Here is a 27428-nt window from a genome sequence, read left to right on the forward strand (position 1 = left end):
ACTCTAAATCAAACACAGGCACCTATGAGCACGTGGCACTTGTTTTGGATCTGCTGCATTTTTTAAACATTACCCATTTTAATTGATCTCATTGCACTGCTTTAGCTTGCCCCTTTCAATCTCCCCACATGTTTGTGAACTTGTTATAGTGATTCATAAAGGTCTGGCTTACTGAACCGCACAGCAAAACCATCTGATAAATAACATCCGATGGTGTGTCAATGCTAAACCATCAAGTTTAAACTCTCACTCTGCAATCTTTCACCGACTCTGCCACCAGCTCTTAATATGACTCTTCCTTTACCCGTCCTCTGTATAAAGTCATGCCACCACTGCTGCACAACTACACCAGTCGATTAGCTCATTGTCAGTGACTGTAATGGACTTTTGGACACAATGCCCCCATGGCGTTTGGTGCGCTGTCCCTACTCCATCACAGTCACATTGACTGACCCGTCTGCACGGGTTGAGTATGGCTGTTAATTGAATTTATGGCATTTTAGGTGCACAAAGTCCACCAGCTTGCTTGTTGAGCCATCAACCACAATGATTGAGTAATCTGACCAAAGTGTTTGAGTGTTTACAACATGCATGATTATGTTCCTGCTCTTCTAGTCTCTGCTGAGTACATAACTGAGGGATGGAACTGGGATGTTAATTGTAATAATCTAGCTTTAATACTTTGATTTTGCTCATAATCAAACCAATTACCATGGTCTTCATGAGACGTCACCTCAGTTGTTGTTCTGTTTGTTTGGCAAAACAGGGGCTAAAGCTTTAGTGCTGCTAAAGCCAGTTCCTAGAGGGCCACCAGCTTCTCAGACCAACACCATGTCCCAACAAGACATTTCCATTAGGCACTGCATTACCATCACTCCGTCAATTGCTTTCTCCATGCACCTCAGGAAGTGGCTCTCTGTGGAGAAAGCACGGAGGATTGCAAACACTTCTCCCTCCACCTTTCACATCCCAGCATGTGCTGGCCTGCATTAGCACACTCGGATGGGCCTGTTGCTGTGCAGTGGGGGACATGTGACATTGAGATATCAGAGTTCTGCCACCCTGCCTCCACCCACCATCCTCATACACACACATACAAACAGACATTTTTTTACAGACCTCTCTGGCCTTTCGTTCTCTAACCTACACCCATCAATTCTTGTTTTGCCCTTTGCAGGAGTCCAAGGGCGGAGCCTGCACGAGGTGAGGTGGCAAGTGATACATTTTTGACCTTCCACTTCATGAGATCGGCTTCATTGACATTCGGATACAAGTGCTCGTTTCCACTGCCTCTCCCTTCCCCCACCACCAAGCCAGCTATAATGCCAAGCATGTCGAATCACTTTAGCATCAAAATACCAACAGTCATCTCCCCCGTCCTCTCTCTCCTGCTAACTCCTTACCCCTCGCTTTCTCTCCCCCAACAACCCTGACTGTCCGTTTCCCTTTCTCTCCCCTCTGTTTATCCTCCTCTGGGGGTGGAGGGGGGGGGGGGGGGCGCACAGAGTGGGATGATCTGTCGCTGCCACTGCCTTTCCAAAATCCCATTGACAAGGACAGAAGCAACTGACCATAGTGAGCAGAGGAATGGCTAGAACTGCCCCTGACAGCACTGAGCCCCAAGTGCACTCTGAAAGGACACCTGAGCTCCCTCACCACCTTGTTGACAAACAGGCCAGTGAACAAACAAGAAGTGAATAAGTCTGCTGTAACATTATGCTGGATCTCATTTTTGTTTATGATGGAGATGTTTGTAATAGACAAAACAGACAAAATGAGAATGTCTACCTCCACAAAGTCAAACTCTACATTGAAACTGCAAAGATACATTACAGGTTATTAAACGCTTCTGCATTCTTGTTACATTCAATCGTGACTTAAGCCATGCTGGATGTTGCAAGCGAAGGATAGGAACAGGGAAACCATGGCCCAGAGAAAAAATAAGACTTTTGACCTCTTCCTTCTGTCTGGCCTCATCCAAATATCTTAGGTTCATCCAGATGCTAAATGGTAGCTTTCAAGATTCTTCATCATCTTAGAAAACAGAGAAAAAACAAAACAGGCGCCACAACAGATGGTATTTCTCAAAATCATGTCTTTTCACTCTCATTGTTTATTATGGTTATCTATCAAACATGGCTTTTTTCCACTGGGAGTAAATATTTTTGTCCATTGTACTTGCATGATTTATCCAAGCCTGTAGCATATTATTCTGCACATAAAGAACACAATTCTCACTGATTTTTTGAAGAGTATAGTACAGTAAATAATGGCTAAGTGTCCTTTTGTAAATGACACATGCAATTTTCTTGTATCTTGGTGCTTTGATGTTTGTGCATGGTTAGATGAGGCCAGTGCCCCTCAACACTTAGTCAGCCTGTCTAATATAAACAGGGCACTTTGGATCACGCTCAAGGATCCAGAAAAGCTGCACTGCAGGCTGATTCAGATGTTTCTATCAGCTAGCCATAGCAGAGATACAATCAGGAGTGAGATATCTGGGTCAAGATGCACGCATTCATTTATATTCATGCCATTGGTTAATTTGCCCATATATTCCAGAAGAAACCGACGTGCTTGGCTGTCATTAACATACTGTTCTGTGTTAGGCAACATGGGGCCTCAAGAATGAGAACTTGCTTATTCATGTTTAATTGAAGTTAATAAAAAATGCAGGGTTTATTTTTTTTCCTCCATTTTTTTCATGCAGATGCAAAGCCTCACATACTGTACTGTTACTCTCACTCAAGGGGTCAAAATAAATTCCAAGGACAGCTGGCAGGATGAAGTTTCACCTTATCTACGTAAACTGTCTCTGAGAGAATATATTATCTATAGTCTAAATATAACGCAGCAGTAAATAAAAAAAAAACAAGTGCTTTCTGCTGAACTCCTCACTGTTTTTAAAGGGGGGGGGGGGGGGGCAATGGATAATTTGTATTCCACTGTAAGATTAATTAGGCATTCAATTATTCTGTACTCCTGATAATTTACATTTAAATGCTGCTTCCAGTGCACAACCAAGATTTAAATTTAAACTCAGAGCCTTTGAGAATCTGAGCTCAGGTAATTATTCAAGTTCAACTCCCAGTCCTCAACTCCAGCACCCATATTTCCACTGTGGAGATGATAATGACCGCACCACAGCGACGATATGACAACTCCTGTCCATCCCCCATGTCCACGGCTGCCCACTCTTTTCACTCACCAATGGGTCTGAGCTGTAACAATGAGCTAGCATTTCACTCTGATGGTGCTGCTCTGGGATTAAGGGCTCAGAGAGTTATCAAAGGCTTAGTCACTCTGATTTCTAGTGACCCACCGAGGATGGCTGCGGATGGCATTCAGTACCAGCACAGAGGCCTCCACCTCTGCAGATGCATTCTAGCTGCTGTGGCAGCTGGCCACCAGGGGCCATGTCACTTTAGGGAATCCCATGGGACCAGATGGACAGTATTTAGTGAATCCTCAGATAAAAGGACTAGCTGAGAGATTATTAGAGAGCAATACAAAAAGAACATGAAGGGCAAATGTGAGGACACACACACACACACAAACCTCCTATCACAAAAATCAATACATAAATATCAATTATGGGGGAACTGATGGCTCAACAAATTAAGGTGTTAATCGTGGGAATTAAATTTAACACCAGAATCTATTTAGCTATCTGGCGAATTTTAGTTTCTTTATATTTTAGTCTTAACATTGTGATATTTTTCGCTGTATTGCATTTCACACACACACACACACACACACACACACACACACACACACACACACACACACACACACAAAAACTCAAACATCTAATTAACTCTAAAGTTTGGCAGTTCTTATCGTAGTGAGGACAAACACCAGTGCTCTGGCTATAAGTAAACCACATACAACTAAAAACACGCAGAAATTAACTGGGCTTAGCATGAGATGAGTTGTGATTCTTCGAATTTGTGTATTAAAAATATAAAAATAACTTGTCTGTCCCGATGAATGGGGTTCAGGACCCATAAACTGCAGCTTAGTTACTTCTAGCCCTGTTGGCTTCTGACCTAGCAGGAAGCAGCCGGGAACAGCACTGACTCCAGCCAGCCAATTAGAGAGCAGGGAGCACGAAGCACACTGAGGCTAACGAGCTCCCTCCCTATGACCCTCCTCACCTCTTCAGGACCCCACGATGGGAAATATGAGGAGCCGGGAGCCACTTTAACTAGACATTAACCCCACTTCCCCACTCCAACCGCTACTCTAAAACCCTGCTGTGTGACCACAAGGTCCACAAACACATGCTGCCTCTCTCCAGAGGCCCACCACATGGAGTATTTCTGCAGAACTAATTCTGAAAAGCAACACACAGAAAAAACAATGAGCAAGTAAACACATATTTCTTGCAAGGAGATGGAGCTGTGTCACTAGCCCTACAGTTTACGCTGGGCTGGTTCTAAGTGGAGGGATAATGAAGCCTCTTTCCATGTAGTCAGAATAGAAAACGGGTTCCAAATGAATTGGCAGGATTTGTGAGGCAGTGAGATAATTCTGAGGCACTGCAATGAAACAGGGCTGCATTAAACACTAATGCTGCTTGGTATTATGTGTAATTGTTACTTATTAAAACATAATCAATAGAGAATTAGAAATCACAAGATAACAATACACCTGGAGGGTTAATCTCTGCAGGTAGTGCCGGATACTCAAGATTGAGTTTCTGGTGCATCAGTCACATCCAGAACTAATGAAATAACAAGAGAGGGAGCCAGTCGTGATCATCTATGTCCAACATCCCCACCCCCTTTTCTCTCCAGGCAGAATTGGTCCTGTCATTTGGACCCTCCAAACACGGACCATATGCGAGTTCAGCCCTGGCAATCAGACTGCATTGTGGAACAGGCAGCTGAGTTCATCAGGAAAAAATTAGCCCACCGCTCTACAGGCCTCGCTCCCATTGGCCAGTCACGAGGCCTGCTCCGTTTGAGGGCACCCCAGACATTCCTGCGGATAATCTTTTCCATTCCTCTGCTCAGCTTGGTGAGGACAGACCAAATCACAGCACAAGGCTTGCATTGTGAAGGCCTTTTTCAAAAAGCTCTGTTTTCAATGCTGTCTCTCTTTTACACTCGCTCACCTCATGCACCACATTTCCAAAATAGAAAAAAAAAATATCCCATCATGACTTCTTGTTCTCATTAAAAAGCAACAGAAAAAAAAGTGAAAAGAGGCCCTAAATGTTTTGCCTTTTTTCTAACATTATCCTGTGGAAAAGTGAGGTCTTGAATACTACATTTCTCACGGTCCCTTTCCAGTAAAAGTTTGTTTTTGAAAAGCCCAAACAATGTAAAACCACTGAAACCGGAGCCGAGCCACATCAGTGTGCTGCCCGGAGTTCAGCAGATCACTGCTGAATACAGCTCCCCCGGGCGAGGCTCGCAAGCCTTCCCAGAAACCTGCTGCTTGGTCACCCCTACACGCCTCACGCCCCCCACAGCAACTTGTCATTGTGGCCATAGTTGGGCAGCTGGAACATCATGATTGGAAGACAATCACACAATCTAGGGGCACTGGTGAATTTATAGAAACATATTCCATAATTAGACCCACAGATTATTACAGAGTCTATAAACTTAGACTCCAGAGCGGCTAGCCACCCCTCTGCTGCTATGACTTAACAGTTAGGTAACTTTCTCTGGAGGTATCCAGTGCTCTTGGCTGCTTAACACACCACCGATTTACTTTAACAACTCATGCGAGAATAGCAACAAGAAAAGAAACTTCACTCCCCTAACTCCTCCTCTCTTCTCTATTTGCCCCTGAGTCTGACACAGACAAAATAATCTAATGTTACTTGTAACCTGGTGTCCTACCAGTCTTAAAATAGCCACAACACAAAGACGTAAAACCTTTCAATATTTCAGTGAGACTACACAACTTATCCAGATGGTCCCAATTGTTCGGAAAACACATCCACCCTCATTATTAAACTCTGACAGTAAAATATGTTGCAATCAATCAAGACAACTCTGCAAAATACACAAAGATGGGGGCGAGGTTGGTAGAATAACTGTGCACCTCATCGTGCTGAAACTTGTCCATATGAAAGTATTTGCCTGTGAAAGAGAGGGTAGTGGGTTCTCATTTTCTCCCCCCTTCACAGAGCAGGAAGAGAAAAGAAGACAGTTAAGATTTACTATTGATTTTGAAAAAAATATAAAAACCAATAATATTTTAAATAAATACACAAACTATGGTTAAAAAACAAAACAAGACGCAGACTCCCTCCGTGAACACTTGGCCAGTGAATTTTTGGATATAAAATACCATCTCTTCAAGATTCTACTTTAATAGTTAGCAGTGTAAAATTTTGCAAGAATTCACCTATAATTTATTCAATACTGCCAACACTGTGCAGTCACAGTGACCTTGACCTTTAACCACCAAATTCAAACCCGTTTACCTTTTAGCACATGGTGTACGTTTATGCCAGGTGTAATGAAATTCTCTCCATGGCGTTCGTGGTTTGCACAAGAGTGTGACAGACATGAGGTGACAGTGACCTTGACTGCTTATGAGGAAAATCTAAGCATTCCCTCAAGAGTTAAAGTGACTGTTTGTTCTAAATTGCATGGCATCATTTAAGAAATACAATAATATGAGAATAGCATGCAGATGGACAACAAAACCCACAAAGCTTAGGTCACAATTTGCACAAGCATTGAGGTATAAATCTTGTATACAACATGAACAATATTATTCCATTCAAAATTTCCCGTCTTTTGAGCCCTTTCAGTGTTTCAAGGATAACAATGTGTCTCATTCTCAAGGGAAAACGTTTACTGCAGTAACAACTACAACAAGACAAAGAAATGAATAAAATTAGTGTAATCTTATTATTAAATTGGATTGCATCTTTTCTTCTTTTGGATCACTGTCAGATTTAATAAGACGATTTAAAATGTGGAAAGTCCTAAAGGCAATTTTGATGCAGACTTGAAAGAAACATGCATGGATACTATCTTTGGTTATCAAGCACAGATTGTACAACAAGACTGATCAGATTTTGTAGTTAAGCAAAACTTATGATTCAAAGCCTTGAACTTTTTGTTTCGAATTGTGTTGGTAATCCTTAAAAAGGAAAAAAACCCCACAAATTTACTGATTATAGAACTATTTGAGTTTTTGGACATGAGGTGTTTTCCCTAGCTTTGAAAACGTATCAACAGTTCTCGAATGTTTAATACGATTTACTCGTTATTTTTTAAATCCAATATACCACCTCAATAAATGAATTCCTCAGATGCATCTGAGAGCACTTAATAAGAAAAAAAGGGGGGGGGATCAAACAAAACAGGAAAGAATTATGATTAATTTGCAGTTCAGTGCAAAATGAAACAAAATAATCAAAACTCTGAGCTAATTTGTTTCTAAAAGGAAACGGATTTCTTTCAGAAAATGTTTGTATTCTCCAACAACAGAAGGCTAAAAAAATAAAGGTTTTTGCTTAGGAAAATTGTTTCAGAACTAATAAAAAAATTTTAGATTTCGATTTTAGAACACTTCTACTTTGTGCAGAAGAATCAAACAGATGTTCTCAGAGGTTGTTTGTTTTTTTATAGTGTATGTTGAAGTGACTTTGTCCTAGCACACAAGTCATGCTCTCATCACAAGGCAGGCAGCTCAGCTGGTAACAGCACTGATAATGCTGAATGAGGGAGCCTCAGGGATGGAATGATAAATGTATCAGCATTAACCACATGTTCTGCACAGTTTGGACCCCTATTCATTAGCCACATACCAGACAGTTCAGTTCAGAATACCCACTGATGTCAGCCTCTGCTTGTCTGAGAGGGCCGACTGAGATGGTGGGAGGAAGGGGGCCATTCTCAGAGCACCTCTGTTAACTTGTCCATCATTGGGGCTCCACATGCAAAGACACCATTAATCATAAAAACCAGACGGAACACTGCCTCCTGAAAGGGTCCCCGAGCCACACCTCAAACCAGAGGTTGTGAGGCGTATACATGTATGTGCATCAGGTTTGGAGATGACTTCTTACCTGTTAGATTGCACAGTGTATTCCCTCATATTTTCCCCAAGATCAAACAAAAGAACAAAGCAACATAGTATCAACAAGAAGTTTAACAAGTTGGTGTTACCTGAGGATAGACGGCGGTCATGGAGGGGGCACACACCACTAAAACAGGAACAAGCGTCACCTGAGCGACCTCGCTGCATCGGAGGAGCTAGAGAGCACTGGGGCTTCAAGAACCCTGTAATGAAAGAAATACAGAGAAATTAAACACAAAAGACAGGAGGAATATGGAGAAGATGATAAAGCAGATTAAACTTTGACATTACAGTGATTGGGCCACCATCAGCACCAGCATACTGTTCAAAATGTATAGCTTTGTCACCTCTTGGCCAGGACTCCCTTGAAAAAGAGGTTTTTAAGCTCAATGGGACTTTTCCTGGTTAAATAAAGGTTACTAATAATAAAATTTGTAATCAGGTGTACATCACCCTAAACACCTCTCTTGTGGCACTGAGCCAGCTCACTGCCCATGAGTTTTGTATGTCTGTATCCAGCCTTGAAGGCTCCACAGAGTGGACAGAACCTGCAGAGCGCTGGCTAGGGCTGGTTTGTGGAAAGGCAAAAGGCTTTTGGGCACAGCACTAAGGTTAGTAGCTCTGTGTGGTCAACATGCCAGAGTAAGTTGGGGTGCCTGAAGGGGATGGAGGAGGCCGTCATACTGTCTGTCTCAGGGGTCGCAGTGGTCATTTTCAATAGGGAAGCCATTATCTGGCACAATAAGGCAACTGAGGATGCTGTATGCCCTCCAGGCAAGTGCTTACAAGTCACTGACATCATCCAGCAAAGAAAAGCTCAACAAACAAATCTAGATTGTTCAAAACAGCAATGTTTGGAGAAATCTGTCCTGAATTATAGAACCCTAATACTATCCCAAAGTCCTCAATTTGATGAACTTAAAACAAAATAGAGAAGAATACAGGAGGTTCATGATGGAGCTTAAAGAACTACAAATCTATTAATATCAAATTACAAAAATGTCCCAGACTGAGTAGCACTAACCTTTATGATTGATGATGATACCATTTTTTATTATTTCTTATAAATGGACTGAAAGTGGAATATGAGTGGTATTTTGCTTCACCTACAACGCAGCCAAAAGGAAAACCTGTGTGTGCAGAGAAGCAGTCGCTCCATCTTTATTGACAGGGTAGCTCAAGCAGATCTTATTGGCATTAGAGGACCTCTGCAAATCCAAACTTTATTCACTCCTTAGGAGGACTTTTGGATTTTCTGCAAACATCAAGAGCAGCAAGCGGAAGAGCCCTCCCCATCGCTGTTGTCTGAGCCCAATAAAGCTCCTTTATTACCACCATGAAAAACATGTCACTCCAGATGAGCTCAGAGAATGACATTTAAAACAGGCAAAGAGATATTGAATTAGTTCCCCATGATAAGCTGTCTGAGATGCTGATATTTATTTTTCCTGCTTTTAAGGGTGTACCATGTGGAAGTGCATATGCAATCATATGGACATGTGAGCAGGTGGGGCTTTCTTATTCGACACATTCATTAGTATTACAGATGATTCAGGGACTGGCAAGATAATTCAAGTCTGGATCAGTCAGAGCAAAGAGACAGACTGAGGTCATCTTGAATATCACAAATTAAATAAAACAGGCAAAGAGGAACACATGAAACTAAAATAAAGCCTGTTTATTCTCGTGTCACGCATATCACTTATTTCACTGTTTAATGAGCATCATATCATTGTCATCAGATGTTGGAAAATGTCATCTTAAAATAACAGCAAAGAGTCCTGAGCCCCGCTTTATGGGAACCATGAAGATTACAGGCATCTTGGATGAGGATCAATCAAATGTTTGCGATTCAGAAAACAATACCCTAACAGACTCTCTCTGTGTGTGTGTGTGTGTGTGTGTGTGTGTGTGTGTGTGTGTGTGTGTGTGTGTGTGTGTGTAAGTTCTGATTTGTAAGTGCGCTGTCAATTTAATGGGATTAGTCCAAACCATAATGCAGTTAAATCTTTTACTCTTAGCTTGGAAGCCAAGTATGAGTTAAGATCATTTCAATATGATATACTAGATTATATATTTGTGCAAGCCATCTCATCACCACCCTAACACAGTGACTCAAATCACTTTTATGGCATTATTAATTACAGATAAGAATATTCTATTGTAGACTATGAAATAAATTAACATGACTTTTCTTTTCTTTCCAAGCTGAATAGAAGGACATCAAAATGAATCAACCACACCATTTTTTAACCAAACATACACACAAGAGTAGTTCTTCAGAAGGAACTGTGTCAGGACTCATGGAGAAGGAGAAGAAGGGTGCAAGAGAGGGGGAGGGAGTGAATCTCGGAACACAATAGTTCTGCCATACTCAACCATATTTTTCCCGTCTTTGCCAAATTAAGTTCTTCAAAAACACGACACACTCCCGGTTGAAGAAAGGGGCTGGAGGCCAAACAGTGACACATGGTATAGTGCTTCAAGTAATGTCACTAAACATTAAGGAATTTCCATATGAGCCCTACCTACCTCCCTACCTCCCAGTCAAGTTGCACTTTTCCAAAGTCAGGAGTAAACTAAGGAGACAGCAACACCCACCTCCCACAAAAAAAAAAAAAAAGCCTTACTCTGAAAGCAATCCACTGGAATAATGTTCCCACGAGACAAAGTAATGTTAAAGCAATCTGAAATTTCACTACAGAATAAGGAAGAGGTAAAGACAAAAGAGAGAAAAATTCGTTTGAAGCTGAAAATGATCTCAAAACCTCAATGTGTATTGTAAAAACACCTACCATATATCAAAAAAATGGTTTAAAAAAAAAAAAGAAAAAAAAAGAAGGAAGAAAAACTAAGTTGGTTACGTTGCTGCTGATAAAAAACTTGAGTTTAAATCTCAAAAACATAATTAAAAGGAATGAATCATCAAATGTTTAGTTGGCAGCTGTAAAAATACTTCAAGAATGATACATTTGACAGGAATCCGTCTTTTTTTTTTTCTTTCTGTTGGCTCGATAAATCATTTTGAGTGAAGGGCTTTACATTTTAAACCCTGAAGGACTTGATGAAAGTGTACGACGTGTATGTGCAGGTTCCGGACCTGCTGTTGTAAAAGGTAAGGTTGGTACATGTCTCGTCATTAAATCTTCTCCAGCACTGCATCATTATGCCTTAGTTCATATACTCAAGCAGGCTCTTGATTACTAAAGTGTTTGATCTTGCACTTCATTTCTAAGCGGCAAGGATCTCATTGGCTTTAATAACTGCATGATCCAATCTTCCAGGGACAAGCTCAAAACCTTCCTTTAACAGCCAATCGGCATTATCCTTTCCAGCCATCATGGGGGATCAGGGCAATGTAAACACGCTGGGAGTTTCCTCATTAAAGACAGCCTGCTAATGAAATCCCATCCAGCATTTACAACCTTGTGCTAATGAAGGCAAGCCTTTGAGATGTTCTGCTAATGAAAGAAGGGCTTTTTATTGATATAAAGCTAATAAAAGAAAGGCTTAATGACAAGGTTCTAATGAAACAAAGGTGTGTAAATGTGGCGTTATAACAAAACCCACTGATAAGGTGAAATCTGCAGCATTTTCATTTAAGCACATTTTTTATTTACTGCAGATAAACAAATGACTAGGTCTCCAGAATTTACAAGACCTCACAAACTGGGGCCTGTTGAAGAAAATGCATTCAAGCATTTATGAGTTTAAGGGTTCCTAGCTGAATTCTCCTGAAGAGTAAGGATTGTTCATGTCCTACAGTATGTTGCCAGGGTGAACAAGCCCAAGGTCAAAGTTCATTGGCCCGCTAATGCATCTCCAAGGTGCAATAAAAAAGCCCTTCCTTTATGGGACTTCAGGGGCTAAGATCCTGATAGAGTGCTTGGAAGGATGGGACAGCGGGGGCCATCAACCGTTACTGTTACCATCATGACTGGCACCTTCGGCTGAAGGAGGCCTCAAACCTCCATGCACAGAAGGAGATTTCAACTGCTCAATTGTGTTTGCCGACATGTACTTGAGATATGTATTTTACTGAATTCTCTGTGTATAAAATAGCATACAATTACACTGATTATGCTGTTCCAAGTCCTTCTGTTTTTTTTGTTTGTCTTACATCGGTTTATTGATTTTTAAAAATCCCCATTTTTAAGCCCCACCTTAAGCTAAATTTTTTTTTTATTTTTCTGTGCTCATGATATAAATGTATTTTTTTTTAATTTATTAATTAATCATGAAATTAATTGGCCCGGTCTTATGTTAGCACTATGTCAGAGGTTACTGTAACACACTGTGTTTATATTTTAAATGACACACATCAAGCGTAGCTATTTACTTTCATCTGATTTCCATCATCCACCTACATCGCCTCCTTATGCCTGTAGTTACCATTCAATAAAACAAATCCTGTGTACAGACGCAAATCTTTTTTTCCCCCCATCTGTTTAGATATATAAGATGCAGGATCCATCCACTGATAATCAAACATTTCTTGAGTGAAGCATTTCTCTCAGAAATGACAGGAATGCTGCCCTTATTTGTTGATCATCAGCCTGTCCCTGCGTGTATTTGCTTCATCAGCAAACTGTCTTCCCTCCCACTAGATGAAATCTATTTTGAAGAAGGAAGCCGTGCAAAAACATGTCATTAAACTTGCATTTATCTCAGCCAGAGCAAAGTCTGGGCAGATCTATTACGACAACAAAGCCAAAAAAAAAAAAAAAAAAAAATCAATGATCTCTAGAAGCCATACCTACTTGCTGATAATAGCAGGATGCTTGTTCAAAAAATAGCTATGACATATTTTACAAACTTGGAAATAATGCACTTGTTGTTTTTACATGCCTCTCTGTATTGATTACACGCCCTCATTCAGTTTCAGAAACACTACCTCTGGGCTAAAATTTCACCTTAGCTTCGACCACGTTAGACAGGTGTTAAACTTTCCACATTCGTGAGTATGCAAGCGCCCATTTGGGTCCAAGTGGGTACATTTTAGTGAATGCAGGCTTCTGAGCAGACCTGTCTAACCGTCTGGTGACTGAACAGGCACTATACATGCACCTTTTTAGCAGGACCTCAAGTAGACTTGGGGAGAAAAAACATATAAGAGGAATTCCTACTTCCCTGGAATATAATCCCCCTGTTAGTGAAACCTCAGGGGTCCCTGAGTATCCAAACCAGACAGAGGTCAGTGAAAGACCTTATCACACACTTGTAGGATTTGCAGGCCTCTGCTATGTATTTAATTTCTAGCCTAAAACAATAAGTTCCTTTTATCAGTGCTGATTTGGCTTATAAGCAGAGAAACTGAAATCTAAATCAAAAATTTGCAGATTCTGTAGGTTAATGACTTGCCCTTCCTTCCGATTATGAGGCTTATTTTAGTCACAATGAACGGTTAAGAAAAAATCTGCTGACACAGACCTGTGAAGACCTTGGCAGGAAGACATAATTTTCAGGTTCAGCCACAACAAGCCTAGATTATTTGTAGCAAAACTACCTTTGGAAGGAAGTTTATTAATCATAACTGAAAAACAACAACAACAACAACAAAGAAAAGAAAAAACTGCGACTAAAATCTGCAACACCTTTTTTTTTTTTTTACTTTTAAGTTGTGAGTCACAAAACCAACTGCTGCTGAGGTCTGGACTGGCAATAAAAAAAGTTAACTGGACAGCTTTATTGAATGACTTATTAAGCGACTGTGTTTTGTGAGACCTAAACTGAGGTGCTTTTGAAATGAACAAGAGCACCTTTCTGTAACGGTTCTTAAAAAAAAAAAAACAACATGCCTTCCTACTTTGTCTGAAACTGAGTCTGCACTTTCACACAGTCAGGATAATGAAGCTGCCCTGGTGTCACATTCGAAGCTGCAAAGCCTCTATAGAAAAGGTAGAACTGACATGAATGACCTTTTTTAAAACAGTAACATTAGGGCTGTTATTGAGAAGCCTGTCTGTCTATAACCTATAGCCTTTTTCTAGTTTTGATAACTTTTGTTCTCTAAATATAATTGACGGAAAAAACTTTTGCTTAATCAATAGAGAAAGGTAAATATACAGGTAATTGCATTAGTTGGTATTGGAATGTTAAGCAACAAAACCAAAAGCAATAACTGACATATCTATTTGTCCTTTCATTTATACATAATTTGGGTACAAGTAATCAAACCCACCACCTCCATCAATACAAGCTGTTGGATTGATTGTTGTTCTCAATATATGCCATACTTTCCTTCCATAAACTTTAATGTTCTGACACAAGAGTTGTGTGACAATTCAACGCAAATGACAGATGGAAGTGTTTAGGCATAGCCTCCATTTCACCTGACCACTCAGTAGGGTTTCTAACCAGTTACCACCAGTCCAACAGCTGCTGGTTGCCAGTACATTTGCAGAGGAGTGTGCACTACAATCTACACCACCTTGTTGGCTCTTAAATGTGTTGGACTAGAACACTTTTGCTTTTTTACTTCCATATCGACCTTATAATCACAAGGCATGACATTTGCTAGTCATGCTGATAAGAATGTGCATCACTGTCTGCACATAACTCTCAACCAGAGCTCAACACAACAAGCAGCAACTCTGCTTTATGTTTCTTTACTTGTTGCGTTGAATTCTGCAGGACTAAAGTTTGCAGAAAGACCCAAAATAAAAGCCATGCATTGTTTGCCAATATATTTATAGAATGACTCAAACTTAACTGAAAGCTTCCAACAGGCAGGCATGTGCAATTTTCTTTTTCTTTTCTTTCCTTCTTTTATTTTTGCATAAAACATCCCAAAGCAGTAGTGTTTAGCAGAGAGGACACAAATGCAGCAGTTCATGTTCACATCTAAGAGTTCTAGGTTTCACTTAGTGTGATGTGATGAAGCCAGCAGAAGGCCTCTGATGAGCGGACAGACAGAGGCAGGAAGAAAAACTAAGAGTGTGGTAAATGAGGTTAGAGGGGAAGGGGGGGGGGGGGGGAAGGGGGGGGGGGGGTTCAAAGGCTACTTGTGTACGTCAGAACCTTTCTCCAGGGCAAATAGGGGAACAAAGGTCTCACTGCCGCCCAGCAGCCAGAGTAGCTCCTTGGGCAAACGACTCTAATCAAATTTGTGTGATTGGACTCAAAAAAAGCTGTAAGGGTAAAAGAGGCTCCTTTCACGCAGGAAGGACACAAGGAAGCATTTAAAAATCTACTATCCCTCTGCTGATCTTTACAGTAGCCGTTCACATGACGGACTATCTGCCCACACCAGCAGCCCTTGGCAAAGCACACACTGGCCCTTTCTCAGCTGTGAAATATTAGCACCAGAAAGGGAAAGATAAAACTTTGTTTTATGTGCTTCCTCTAATGGATCATGGGTGGAAATTCAGGCCATACTTTGCAGTATTCACCCTGCTCTGCACGGCTTCAGTGTAGCATCAAAAGTGCTATTTTTAGCTGTGATTAATAGTTGCAATTGGACACGGTTCTGGCCTAAGTTCAGGGCCTCGATTTTATTTTTCCTTATCATAGTTGACATTTTAGAGTGATCAAAGAAAATTATGTTAGAAAGTAATGTAAAAAAAATGGCTGAAATTATTCAGATTTTTGTATAAAAAAAATTGAAAAAAGAAGCAGTTCATGGTAATAAAATCGATGAGTGGTAAAGGCTGAACCTGTGGGAGCGGACACAAGCTATGTCCGAAGAAGATGTCGTGAGGCATCGCATTGTGGATTGCATCTAAGGTTTATCATTGAGGCCAACAAATACGATTCTTCAGGTTTAATTTGGACAAGTAAATGTGTGTGTCAAGGCACACTGGTACAAATGTTGTTTAAGTTGATGAGAACTGTTTTAGTGGTACCCATATGCATTCAAAAGGTGAAATTCTCTCCACTTTAAAAGGTGTAAGGAAACAGTTTTGTTTATGAAAGAAAGAACGGTTAGAACTTAAGGGACCTGGTGTTTTATTTTGAAAATCTTTATCCCATGCACTAATTTTTACATTGGTTAATTGCATTTTAGTTCATTTCATAAAAAAGAGTGACTCTCCTTCATGTTATTTTTTTCCCTTCAGAAATAAATAACTGTTGAGATACATTTTTTGCATAAAATACAGATTAATTTAATCAGAAGGTATTGGTATAAATTAGTAATACAACAAACTCAAGCCCAGTTTCATTTTATGATACACTCTAGCTTTTATCATAGTTATGTGGGACCTGGGTTACAATGGTACACAGATGAACATTCTGCAGGGAAAATCTAACGCACCAACAGCTGAACAGAGATGCTCTCTGGCAAAATGAAGGTGTGGTACTGTGTAGCGACCTGTGCCCCACTCACTGTCTGCCTGAGTCTTAGCGGAAGGTCCCAGAACACGCTTCCTGTTAGCTTGCTAAATTGTCTCCACACGCCCACGCTTCCATCTCTACAGGAGCACACAGTCTCCCATTAACCACCTCCTGTTGCCTCAGCCTAGTACATCTTCAACCCACATGCCGAGGATGTAAACATGTACAAACAACGATGGTCAAAACAGAAGGAAGGACCTGTGCTGCCACAGACGTCATCTATTCTTCTCTTCTGAACAATATGTTTTATAACTCTGACCCAGATTCAACAATCAAGCTTTACGCTTGCTTAAGTCAAGACTTACATTAGCATTTTCTCATTCTCCGTTATTGGTACTTCCAGTCTCATTTGAGCTGACACAGTCAAATTCTAACCAACTCAACAACAGCGAAAAGTTTAGTGTTTTCATGTTGGCTAGAAGAAGCTTTTACTTCTGAAATTACTGATAATAGAGGTTACACGTGGAATGCTTCACAAGACTGTGTAAAAAGCCTTTAACAATCCAGAAATTATTATTTTCAATTTTTACCAACCTACAACCAAAAGATTGTACAACGTCCTCACATTTTTTCTTAATCATCAGTGAAATGATTTGCTATAAAAGCATTTTTAAAAAAACAAACAAACAAACACGCACACAAGGTAATTTGGAGGTTTTTAGACCCTCATGAATAAGTACATCAGTTTAAAAAATAAGTTATAGCAACATTTCATAAATACTTCAATAACAAAAAAATACATACATATGTTGAGAAACTGAGTCTCCTATGTGAAATACATTAATGTGAAGTAGTACATAATTCAAAACTTGAAACAAAAACATCTGGTGCTCCAGCTGCTCTGCATGGGTGTGGACCAAAAACCAGCATAACAATAAAAAAAACCAGTGAAATTCATAATACAGTAGAATAAGAATTACACAAGGCAGACCACTTGCAAGACAGTTTCAAAGACAAGGATAAAGTGCACTCTTTGTCTAAAATGCTTCTTTACGTTGGAGCCATTAAATATGAATGGAAAATTATAAAACCAGCAATACTGATTCCAGATTTTTTGACAGGAAAGCTCCATTAGGGTCAGATGACTCCAGATTGAAAAACAAAAACAAAACAAAAAACACTTGCATAATCCTGTCCAGGCTTTCAATTCAACATGAAATCAGTTCTAAAATATACACTTCTCATTCAGTATCAATATTTCAGAAAGACCCAAGCTGGACTTAGAAAGAATTGGACAGGAAGAGAGTGCTTATGGAGAAAAGTCAAGTTTTGGAATGAAGAGTTTGGGCCAAAATAACCAGTGGAGACAACGGGGCTCTCTCCAGTATAAGCCTTCATGCATCAGGTCCGATATTATGGACATACCTTAAGTGTGCTGAACCTTAGGGAAACGCAAAAATGCACATATACTGGAATTACCAGAAAACTCATAGCAAATCATAGTTCTTCATTCATGCATACATTTTATATGTAAATATATAATTTATAAGTATATAATAGAGTCTGTGCTCATATATGAACAGTTATAAAAACTTTGGAAAGTCTTAATGAAACTGATTTTCCACCAAAGGTTTAAGTAATCCTCTGATCTTTACCAAATACCTGGAAAGGTTCAGTTTTCCAGGAAAGCTCTGGCTAAAGATCTCAACTTGCTCTTTGGATCTTTACACGTGTAAAAACTTGTGAAATACTATGAGGAACCCAACCTTGCTGAGTCTTTTGGTTCAGCAGTCAAATGCTTACTCTCAACTGCAAACAGGTTCATCTTAATGACTTTTATTACATTTTATAGAAAAATATTACATTCATGCCACAAGCACCACAACTGCATGCGATTCATAATTTTTTCTGTGCTTCATCTCTAATTCTAGACGTCATTTCAGACTTGGTAGGTCAACCCACTGATTGCACTCCTTTGCTTGTAGATCTCAGCTGACATTAGTGGAGTGTATCCTGGATAGGTCGTGAGGCCATTGCAGGGCTAACAGAACGAGACAGACCACCAAGCACACGCTAAACCTATTGGCAATTTAGAATCACTAATTAACTCACCATGCATGTCTTTAGACTTTGGAAGGAAGCTGGAGCACATGGGAAATATCCATGCATTCAGTGACATGTAAAGTGTGTAGTGCTCCATGAGTGAGTAAAACAGCCGAGGCTTGTTATGGGTTGGAGTATTATTCCAAAGCCTGAGTGATCTCTCGTGCTCTTCAGGAACAGATGCATGCCACACATTCCAAGAGGCAACCAAATCATTCCAGTTGAGGATATGCCAAGCTGGCTGGAATTACGCTTTCATCCAGATAAGTGTCAGTTTATCCATCTATCATATCCTCCAATCTAAATGGTATTGTTTGAAAAGTAATAAAAACACCACCCCTTTCCTTTTTCTCTTGAAAAGCTTCTGACAGCAATGTTTAGCTTAGCACAGGTAAAACTGACAACACGCACAAAATGTCTACAAATGAATAAGAAAACAAACCTCAATTTGCATGCACGTGCATGACAATCAAATGGAGAACAAGCTTATTGATACTGTTTAAGGGCAGATGGAAGTGTACAGTTCAACTTAGCTTTTACAGAGAAAAAGGAGAAAACATGGAGAAAAGTGTGTTTCCAACACACCTGTAGTGTCAAAGTTAAATGAAAAAGAAAAAAAACTGTTGGTAAAAACTCTAGTAGGCTGTCAAGGACAAGTCATAAATTCAGTAATAACTCTAAGTTGGCGTCACATCTTTTATATGAGAAATGTCTCATTTTTTGAAGTTGGTTTGTTTTAAGTCCATAATCAAGGACAAAGTTGTCAGCTACATTGTTACAAGATATTAACACATCATAAGGAAAAGACAAGTCACTGGATCAGTCATGTAAAGGAGCAGTTGCCAACACGTGGATGGACCACGAGTTGGGAGATAAAATGAGAAAGAAGAGGCAAAAACAAGTGAAAAACAGACAGTGAAAAAACAATGGGAGAGCAAGTCAATGGAGAAAAGGAAAGTGAGAAAGAGAGAAAAAGGGGAGAGACAGCCAGTGGGAGGCATAGAGAACTAGGTCAAGTCACATGACTGGGATTGACTACAGGCAGGATTAAATATCCTACAGCATGTGGTCATTTACACAACAAATGTAGATTTCATTTTATAAATTATTTCTCTTCCATGGGGGAATGAGGCTCAGCATAGCAAGTGTGTAGCTACTCTGTATGCTGGTTGGAAGCGAGGCTTTTCAATGAGCACAAAAACAGAGCATTAAAGACTTGAGCGAGCCGTTCCCTCTGAGACAGGAAACAAAGCAAAAGCCTGCGATAGCATGAAAATGATCATAACAGGAGGGGACACGGTTCCAGCAGGAGATGGTTCCATTGTGACAGGCTAATGGCTGTAACATACACTGCCCATTATCCTGGGTAAATGCAAAGGACAGTGAAATGTTACAAAAACAAAGATGTCACGTATTTTAACCACTTACAGTGTGACAGCAAAAGTGTGCCAGCAAGCCTGAACACGAGGTCTTGAGGAATATATTGATTCATACTCATATTATCGAAAGGCTAAATGCAAAACACACCACATAAACAGCATGGTCCGTTCTAGTGGTGCCTGCATGTATGTGTGTGCAGAAGGAGGCACACCCACCGCTAGGGATGGGTACCGGTGTCCGGTGCCATGATGGCACCGGTTCTGACATAAACGGTAGTAACCAGACCGAAAAGCAGCGCACATTTCGGTGCTTTATTTCGGTGCTTTTTTTTCCTGAGCTGTGATACACTTCTAGCCAATCATTTTACGTTTCCGAGGATAGTAGGCGGGGCCAGGTACGTACGTTCTTTTATGCAGAGCTACACATTAAAAATGCCCAAGGCGAAGCGGTCAAAAGTCTGGCTGCACTTCACAGCAAAAGATGCAAACTCAGCAGCCTGCAACAAGTGCTTTAAGCTGATACTGTCAAAGGAGGTAACACCTCAAATCCGATGAAACACCTGGCGACGCATAGCGTTTTTTTTTTCCCCAAAAACCAAGAAATGCACTGTATTTGATAGCTTGCTGCGAGACCTCACACCGAGCGCATCTACTGCGGTGTGGTGCCTGTTATCGGACCCGGAGTTAGCAACATACCCAAAAACACGAAGAGGAGAGTCCTGGCCCCTAGCCCTGCCAGTGTAGCAGAAATGATGACGGATGATGATGGCAGCAGCAGCAGCCGTTCTTCTCTGCGTGAGTAATTTACGTTGAGTAGGCTAACCACGTTATTAAATTAATGCATGTAAGGTGAACTAGCAAACATCATCATAGCTACATGCGGCTGTCTTCTTGTTTGATGGCAGATACTCCCTTCACCCTGGCCAAAAAGGCTAAAATGACCAAAGAAAAAGAGGGAAACAGCTGAACATGAGCGGTTTTTGGACAAAGTTTGTGTTTTTTCCATTGTTTATGCACTGCTTCCAGCCAAGAGTGATACCATATATGCCCTATAGCTGCAGAAAAGGCTAACATTGTTATCTTTTTACAAAAACCAAATCAAATCAAATCAAATCACTTTTATTGTCACATCACATGTGCAGGTACATTGGTACAGCACATGTGAGTGAAATTCTTGTGTGCGAGCTTCACAAGCAACAGAGTTGTGCAAAATACAATAATGTAAACAAGCAAAATACAAGAATGGCTACATCTGAAACTAATAAATATATGTACAATATATAATAGTATATGCATTTCTGGATGTGTATAGTAAATATTTTCCTACGTGTGTGTGTGTGTGTGTGTGTGTGTGTGTGTGTGTGTACACATATTTTACAAATTAAATAGAGTAAACAATAAATAAAATATATAAAATATACAGAGTGAGACACGTGCAAAACAGTGGCATTACTGTACAGTATGGAGTGCATAATGTTAAAGTTCCAGTAGTGAAGCTGAGGTGTCTATGACGTGTTCAGCAGTCTGATGGCCTGGTGAACCAGCTGAACATGAGAGGTTTTTGGACCAATTTTGTGTTCTCCATTCTTTAAGCACCGGTTTGAGCACCGTTTAAGCACCGGCACTGTTTCAAAAGTACCGATTTGGCACCGGTATCGGATAAAACCTAAACGATACCCATCCCTACCCACCGCAGGTCGGCACAACAGGAACCCGGTCCGGCTGCAGGTAGGGGCTGGCTGGGTCGAGGTAATTTAACTTTCAAAATAAGAGCAAAGTGATTGCCCACTAGCAAACCAATTGCAGATGCCACAAAAAAAGTAATAAAAGAAAATGTCAAAACTAGTCATAATCATAATATTTAAGAAGGTTAAGAAGTTAACAGTGGAAATAAAAATTGGTGAAATTTTCACTGACCAAAACAGCCTCCAAATTAAGCTTTTCAATAGTGATCTGGCATCATCATTACTCGGAGCTTGTCTGAATGCAATAGTATGAGTGAGACATTTATAGAGTAATGCAGGATGGCATGTCGCAAGATGCAAAATGTCACTAGTACCCCATCAACCCATCATTTCCACCACCATCCATCCACCCTACTCCACTGAGGAAACTGCAGCTGCCAATCAAGCACAGAACTGCAGGCTAAGCTGGCCATAAGCTCAGTCAATCCCCTGAAGCCCAGTATGTGGAATACCAATCATTCATTCACTGTGACTCTGTGGTCGGTTGAGAAGAGGAGATACACAGCGGAAACATAAGTGTGTGTGTGTGTGTGTGTGTGTGTGTGTGTATACGTGTGGGTGGGTGTGAGAGAGAGAGAAAAAAGCTGGTCAATGGACTGAAATCTGTCACTTCCTGTCTAACAGGAGATTCTCCAGCAAATGAAAGCCAATCAATGTGATGTAATGTAACACCAGTATCCAGAACAACATGTGCCCCTTTGGCTCTGATCGGTTTGACCCTCAGGTTTTGAGGTCAGAGGCCCAGCGCTGTGCATTTTCTATCAGACCTACAACAACAGCAAATAAATGATTCATCTGTGACATACCTGACACAAATATTTGGGGAAGCAGAGGCTCAGGAGACAGAGAAAGACGTTTCAGAAGGTTGGTGGTTTGATCCATCAGAGAGTGTGAATGTTAGAACTTCAAATTGAGTAGAAAAGTGCTTCATAAGTGCCAGCCCATTTAAATTCTCTTTCTAAATAAAGTGAAATGGTACAAAGTATAATTATCTATTTTTAGATTTTGATAATTTCCAACAAATTAATGAGGAATTTAGCTTTGCTTAAGCCTCTTACACAAAAACTCACTAGTTGTAACAGGGATACTAGAATAGAAAATCAGAGTTTGTTTTTTTGCTTGAATTTTTTTTAAATAAGACTGCAAGATATAATCTAATATTTTATTTTGACGTTGTTTATGTTTCCACAGCTCTGCACCTCACAGCGTGTACAGCCTTGGAATTTAAGGTTTATAACTAATTACTTACCCCAAATCTAAACAATCATTTGACTTGGTGTATATATTAGAGTCATTTATGATGTAAAAGTAAAACTCTCTGGTTAACCTTAAAAGAATTATTTGCAGTTTTACCGTGTGCGTGTTTTGTATGTGTGTTTAAGCACTGGCCCTAAGGTGCACAAAAAACGACATCAATAAGAACAAAGCCCTTTTTTGATAGCGTGGGGAGCTCCAGGTTAATAGGTGAGAGGCACCTTTCGGAAGCTACCTAAATGCCATGGATGACCTCACTCGCATGTCTACCTGCAGAAAGCACAAGATATGATGAGCCAGTGAAGCGCAAGACTGCTCCAAAAATACTAAATCTGCCTTCCAGGGTAAAAACTCTTATCTCAAATAACAATTACTGACCAAGAGAGACAGACCGTCATATTTGTTTAGCGCTGAGCAGTGGTGCCCCCTTTCAAAAACTGGGGTCCAAAGGAGCAAAGTTAATTTGGATCAAAGGATGGGCAAGTGGACAAGCCAAAACAAGGTCATTCTGCAGGACCACACAGAGATGTGTGTAAATACAATGGCCTTAAGGCACGTGGACAATGTTTTCTAGTGTAGCTTGATGTCAAGGTAGTGTGTATATCCAATAATCCTCGGTCCCTCCGGCCATTAGATTCAAATTTTAAAGAAAGCACAACCCTCTAACTAAACTCACTACATTTCTATTTTTTCCTTTTTTTTTACATGTTCCTCCACTATGAAATGATATCAATATTTAAAATAAGTATTAGAATGCACTGTAAGCTAACATCACACACACACACACTAGTATCATCAACATCAGCATTCCTAGAAGGACGTGCAACTTGTCAGCTCAGCCAGGCAGAAAGATGTAGCTCAGCTGCAGAGTAACGTCGAGGAGAAAAAAGAACACAAAATCACAATCCTCACAGAAACACAAATGACTGACAGCGTATTTGCTGTCAGACACCAGATAATAAAGGAAATTAGATCAACATAAAAACAGGCTGAGCGAGATGATTGTAATAGCTGTAACAAATAATTATGATATTTCCAAGGCCTAAAACTGAGAAATGTTCAGTCAAAGACTATGTTGATTCATTACCTTACTGATTGGAGGCTAACTGCTCTGTATTCCCTATATTTCTCCCTTCATCTTTCCTGATGAAGGATGAAATGCCTGTCATTTATCCCCCCTCTTTATAAGTATCTCTTTCTTCCCCTCCACTCACCATCTCTCTTCCTCTATCCTCCTTTCTTTCTTTCACTGATCACTGCTCTGTTCCTGCCTGTACATACTGTAGCTCTCAAGGGGGCCCCGCATAAGTAAGCCCATCAGAAGGAGCCCAACGATGCATCCCTTTTGATCAGCACAGTTGCCACATTAGCATGTACCTCTGTGCTCTCCTCTGCACTCTAAGAGAGCTACCTTCCTGTCAGCGCTGCCGACCCATGAGGAGCCTTGCTCAGGTAAGACAGAAGGTGCTTAGAGCCCATCTGAATCTTAATCACTAATGAACACAGGCTTGCTTCACCAGTGATGAGAGGGGAGAGAACCGCTCTTGTGATCTCACCGAGGAGACAGACAAAAGCCTGGTTGTGCATCTGTAATGTACTGTAAGGGCCTCTTAGCTGAACAGAGCACTGCAGACTCTGTGAAAACTAAGTGATATAAAGCAAGTTGAGGCGTTGATTAAATACTAAGGTCTTTCGGGCCGACTTGGGATACTACATCTGAAAGGAAGGCTTGTGAAATCATTCTTCGTATTTTTTATTCAATGACAACAAACCACATAAAGAAAAGAAAAAAGAAAGAGAAAATGTTTTAAAAATAACAAAAGCCCGTTTGTGTTTCTGTAATCACACACAGTGGCCCTTTCACAGCTATATCAGAAAAGTGCGCTAGTTCTTTTATTTATATACATATATATGGTATTTTTTTAAGCACTACGAGTAAAAGTTTAAAAAAAGTGGAGGAATGCTTTTCCTTTTTCCTCAGTTTTATGAGGAGCTGTGTTTGGCGCAGGTCTGGCCTGAGTCTGGATCCACAGCCGGGTGCCCTCTCACTTCTCTGCCACTTAATTAGCCCAGCTCAGCACAAAGGGGAGTTGGTCACATGGGCCCAATTTGGGCAGCTATAAAGTCTACAAGGGCTCTACATGCATTACTTTGGGAGTATTTACATGCATGCTGCAAGAAGGTAAGAGACTTTGAAGATGCAAAAAAGAGGAAGAGAAAAAAAAAAGGACACAGAAGAAGTTAAAAGCAGAAAAAAATTAAATGAAAGGAGGGGAGCCTTAAATTCCAGGGAATTTTTCCAGATGTTGCACAAATATGCTGCTGAGGCAATCCAGATGTGCTCACTCTGTTTATTCCCTCCTTCTGCTCACTCTTCCAAGGACTTTGCTTTCTTTGCCTGGCCTCTCTCTCTCTCTCTCTTTTTTTTCCAGCCCCTCTACCCCTTCCTCCTCCAAGCAGCACACATCTTTGTTCCCTGATAGTCCCTTTTAAGTGAGGGCTTTAATAGCCCCCACGGCACCTTAGCATCCACTAGATCCTGCAATAAACATCCATTCTCATTCTCTACAGTCCATATGTGTGTGAGTGTGTGTGTGTGTGAGTGTGTGTGTGTGCCACAGAGACGGAGATTAGCTGTCTCTTTTTAATCACTCTTTGGATCAATTAACAATTAACTCTGTTACTAACAATAGCTGCGCTGATGAGGAAAAAAGTCATGCACTGAGTGAAGCAGGACCAAAATAAAGGCAACATGCTTCCTGCTTTCTCTTCCCTGACTTCACACTGATCTGTTTTTCTTTTTTCATTTTCACCCTTACCATCACCTCTCCCTTCCCCTCACTTACATACAATCACTGTCATCTCTGCTGAGCATGCTCCTCTCCCACAGAGTGTGACCCAGCCACAACCCCTGACCTTACTTCTCCCAGACAGCACACTGATTCCCATCTGCTCCACATATACCACTTCATGAATCAGCGTTGGGGACTCCACCCGCAGTACATACACGCTGTAGCATCAGTTAATCATCCCGACGGCATACAAAAGCCAACATGCGTAGACTTGTACACAATGAAATGTGCATGCTCAACCACAGGCAGAAACCGCTTTAGGATCCTCAAATATATTTTTTATAACGTGGCGAGAATAACACCTTCAGCTCGTCATGAAAAACTGACATGAGTCAATGTATATAGTGAAAAATATCTGATATGAAAGCTGAAGACCAAGTGCATGCTTGCGCACACAGACACATCTAAACAGCTGAACACTGCCAATAACAACAACTCAATCGTCCAGTTCTGGGCTAAAAACAGAAGAACGCATCCCAAATGATAGTTGAACTTGTCAGAGCCGTTCATGCAGGCAACTGTCAGCACTTTGGTATGCAGAATGCTGACGACAAAGACACGGCCGGCACCTGCACGCTTGCCTGTCTGTCTGTCTAGTAAACCTGGTTTTTCAACACTCTTCCCCTAAATAGCACAAACAATATTCTAGATTATGTGGGAGAGTGAAAGAGGAAAAAAAAAAATCTTACTTCCCTTACTCAGGCAGAGATGTAAAGCCATGTATATAATCCATTTACATTATCCTGAATGTTTTCCTTGGTTGCACAATGAGGGGGTTTTAAATAAGCATTTAACTCGGTATTCACTTGATGCGCTTTCTGCATTCATTCATTCTACTTTAGAGTAGCTAAGTAGCCTTGCTCAGTTAAAAAAAGAAAGAAGTGCACCCAGCATTGTGGACTCACTGTGGTCAAGATGGGTTTATATTAGAGCAATTTACTATGCGTTTCATGGCTGTCTAGTTATATGCGGCCTTATTGTTTTGTATTAAATGGTTCTACGGTGTGGTTTTATTGCGAGGCCTGTCTGCAAAGCAAATTTCCCAAATGGGACAGTAAAATACTAAAATAGATTATAATAAATACACTGAATATTGAGGCTGAAGGGAGTGAACAGCCACCTAAATGCTCCTGATGAAATGTCACTTGTAGAAAAATGTTATATTTGAAAGCATGCGGTGCTTTTCAAAAGTGGAATAATTAGCACACTAAATTCATCTGTCTTTATGTGATATTGGCACTGCCCTTTGTGTGTGTGTGCATGTGTGTGTTTTATAATCCTTTCTAGATAGACAGCCCTTCCTCCCCCTGCGCTATTAAGAGCCTTCCACCTTTGCACCATTGAGTACATTCCTAAAACCAGACGGCTGTAGCATGGTCTGTAACCACAGGTGACAAAACCCTCCAGACTATCCGCACATGTTCATGTCTACATGTGCACAAGCACACAGGTGCGTGTTGTTAAGCCAGGAGGCCACAGTCTGGGCGGATGTATGAACATGCTAGACCTGTAGGCGTCAACAAACAGTTAATCGGTCTTTCACTACTGCAGGCGGACGAAAAAGCCTACAGAGGGGCCCTGTTATCTCACATGTTATCATTCTGCACTTGTATCTTTCATGCATGAAAATCTGATCTGTGGCAATAGTGCGAAAGCTCCGACTTGTTAGACATATTTAGGCTGCGAGTCTAAATCTGAGCTGACCTTTGTCAATCTTCTTCCGTATGCTAATATCCCTCCATATCTTCAAACTCATCGGTAACACA

At 40.6% G+C, this 27428-nt stretch overlaps 1 protein-coding gene across 4 annotated transcripts in view; it reads right to left on the reverse strand.

The window, feature by feature from the left end:
- Positions 1 to 27428, reverse strand: part of rxraa (retinoid X receptor, alpha a) — a 162544-nt gene that overhangs the window by 72190 nt on the left and 62926 nt on the right. For all 4 annotated transcript variants that reach the window (XM_085463286.1, XM_085463289.1, XM_085463285.1 and 1 more), the window contains one exon: positions 8145 to 8258. In XM_085463286.1, the coding sequence (XP_085319412.1) occupies positions 8145 to 8258 (114 nt within the window). The remainder of the gene's footprint in view (positions 1 to 8144; positions 8259 to 27428) is intronic.

This window comes from Copadichromis virginalis, linkage group LG7 (genome assembly GCF_057382275.1).
Source record: "Copadichromis virginalis isolate Kocher_CV1m ecotype Utaka linkage group LG7, C_Virginalis_male_GT1.1, whole genome shotgun sequence".
Taxonomy (NCBI): domain Eukaryota; kingdom Metazoa; phylum Chordata; class Actinopteri; order Cichliformes; family Cichlidae; genus Copadichromis; species Copadichromis virginalis.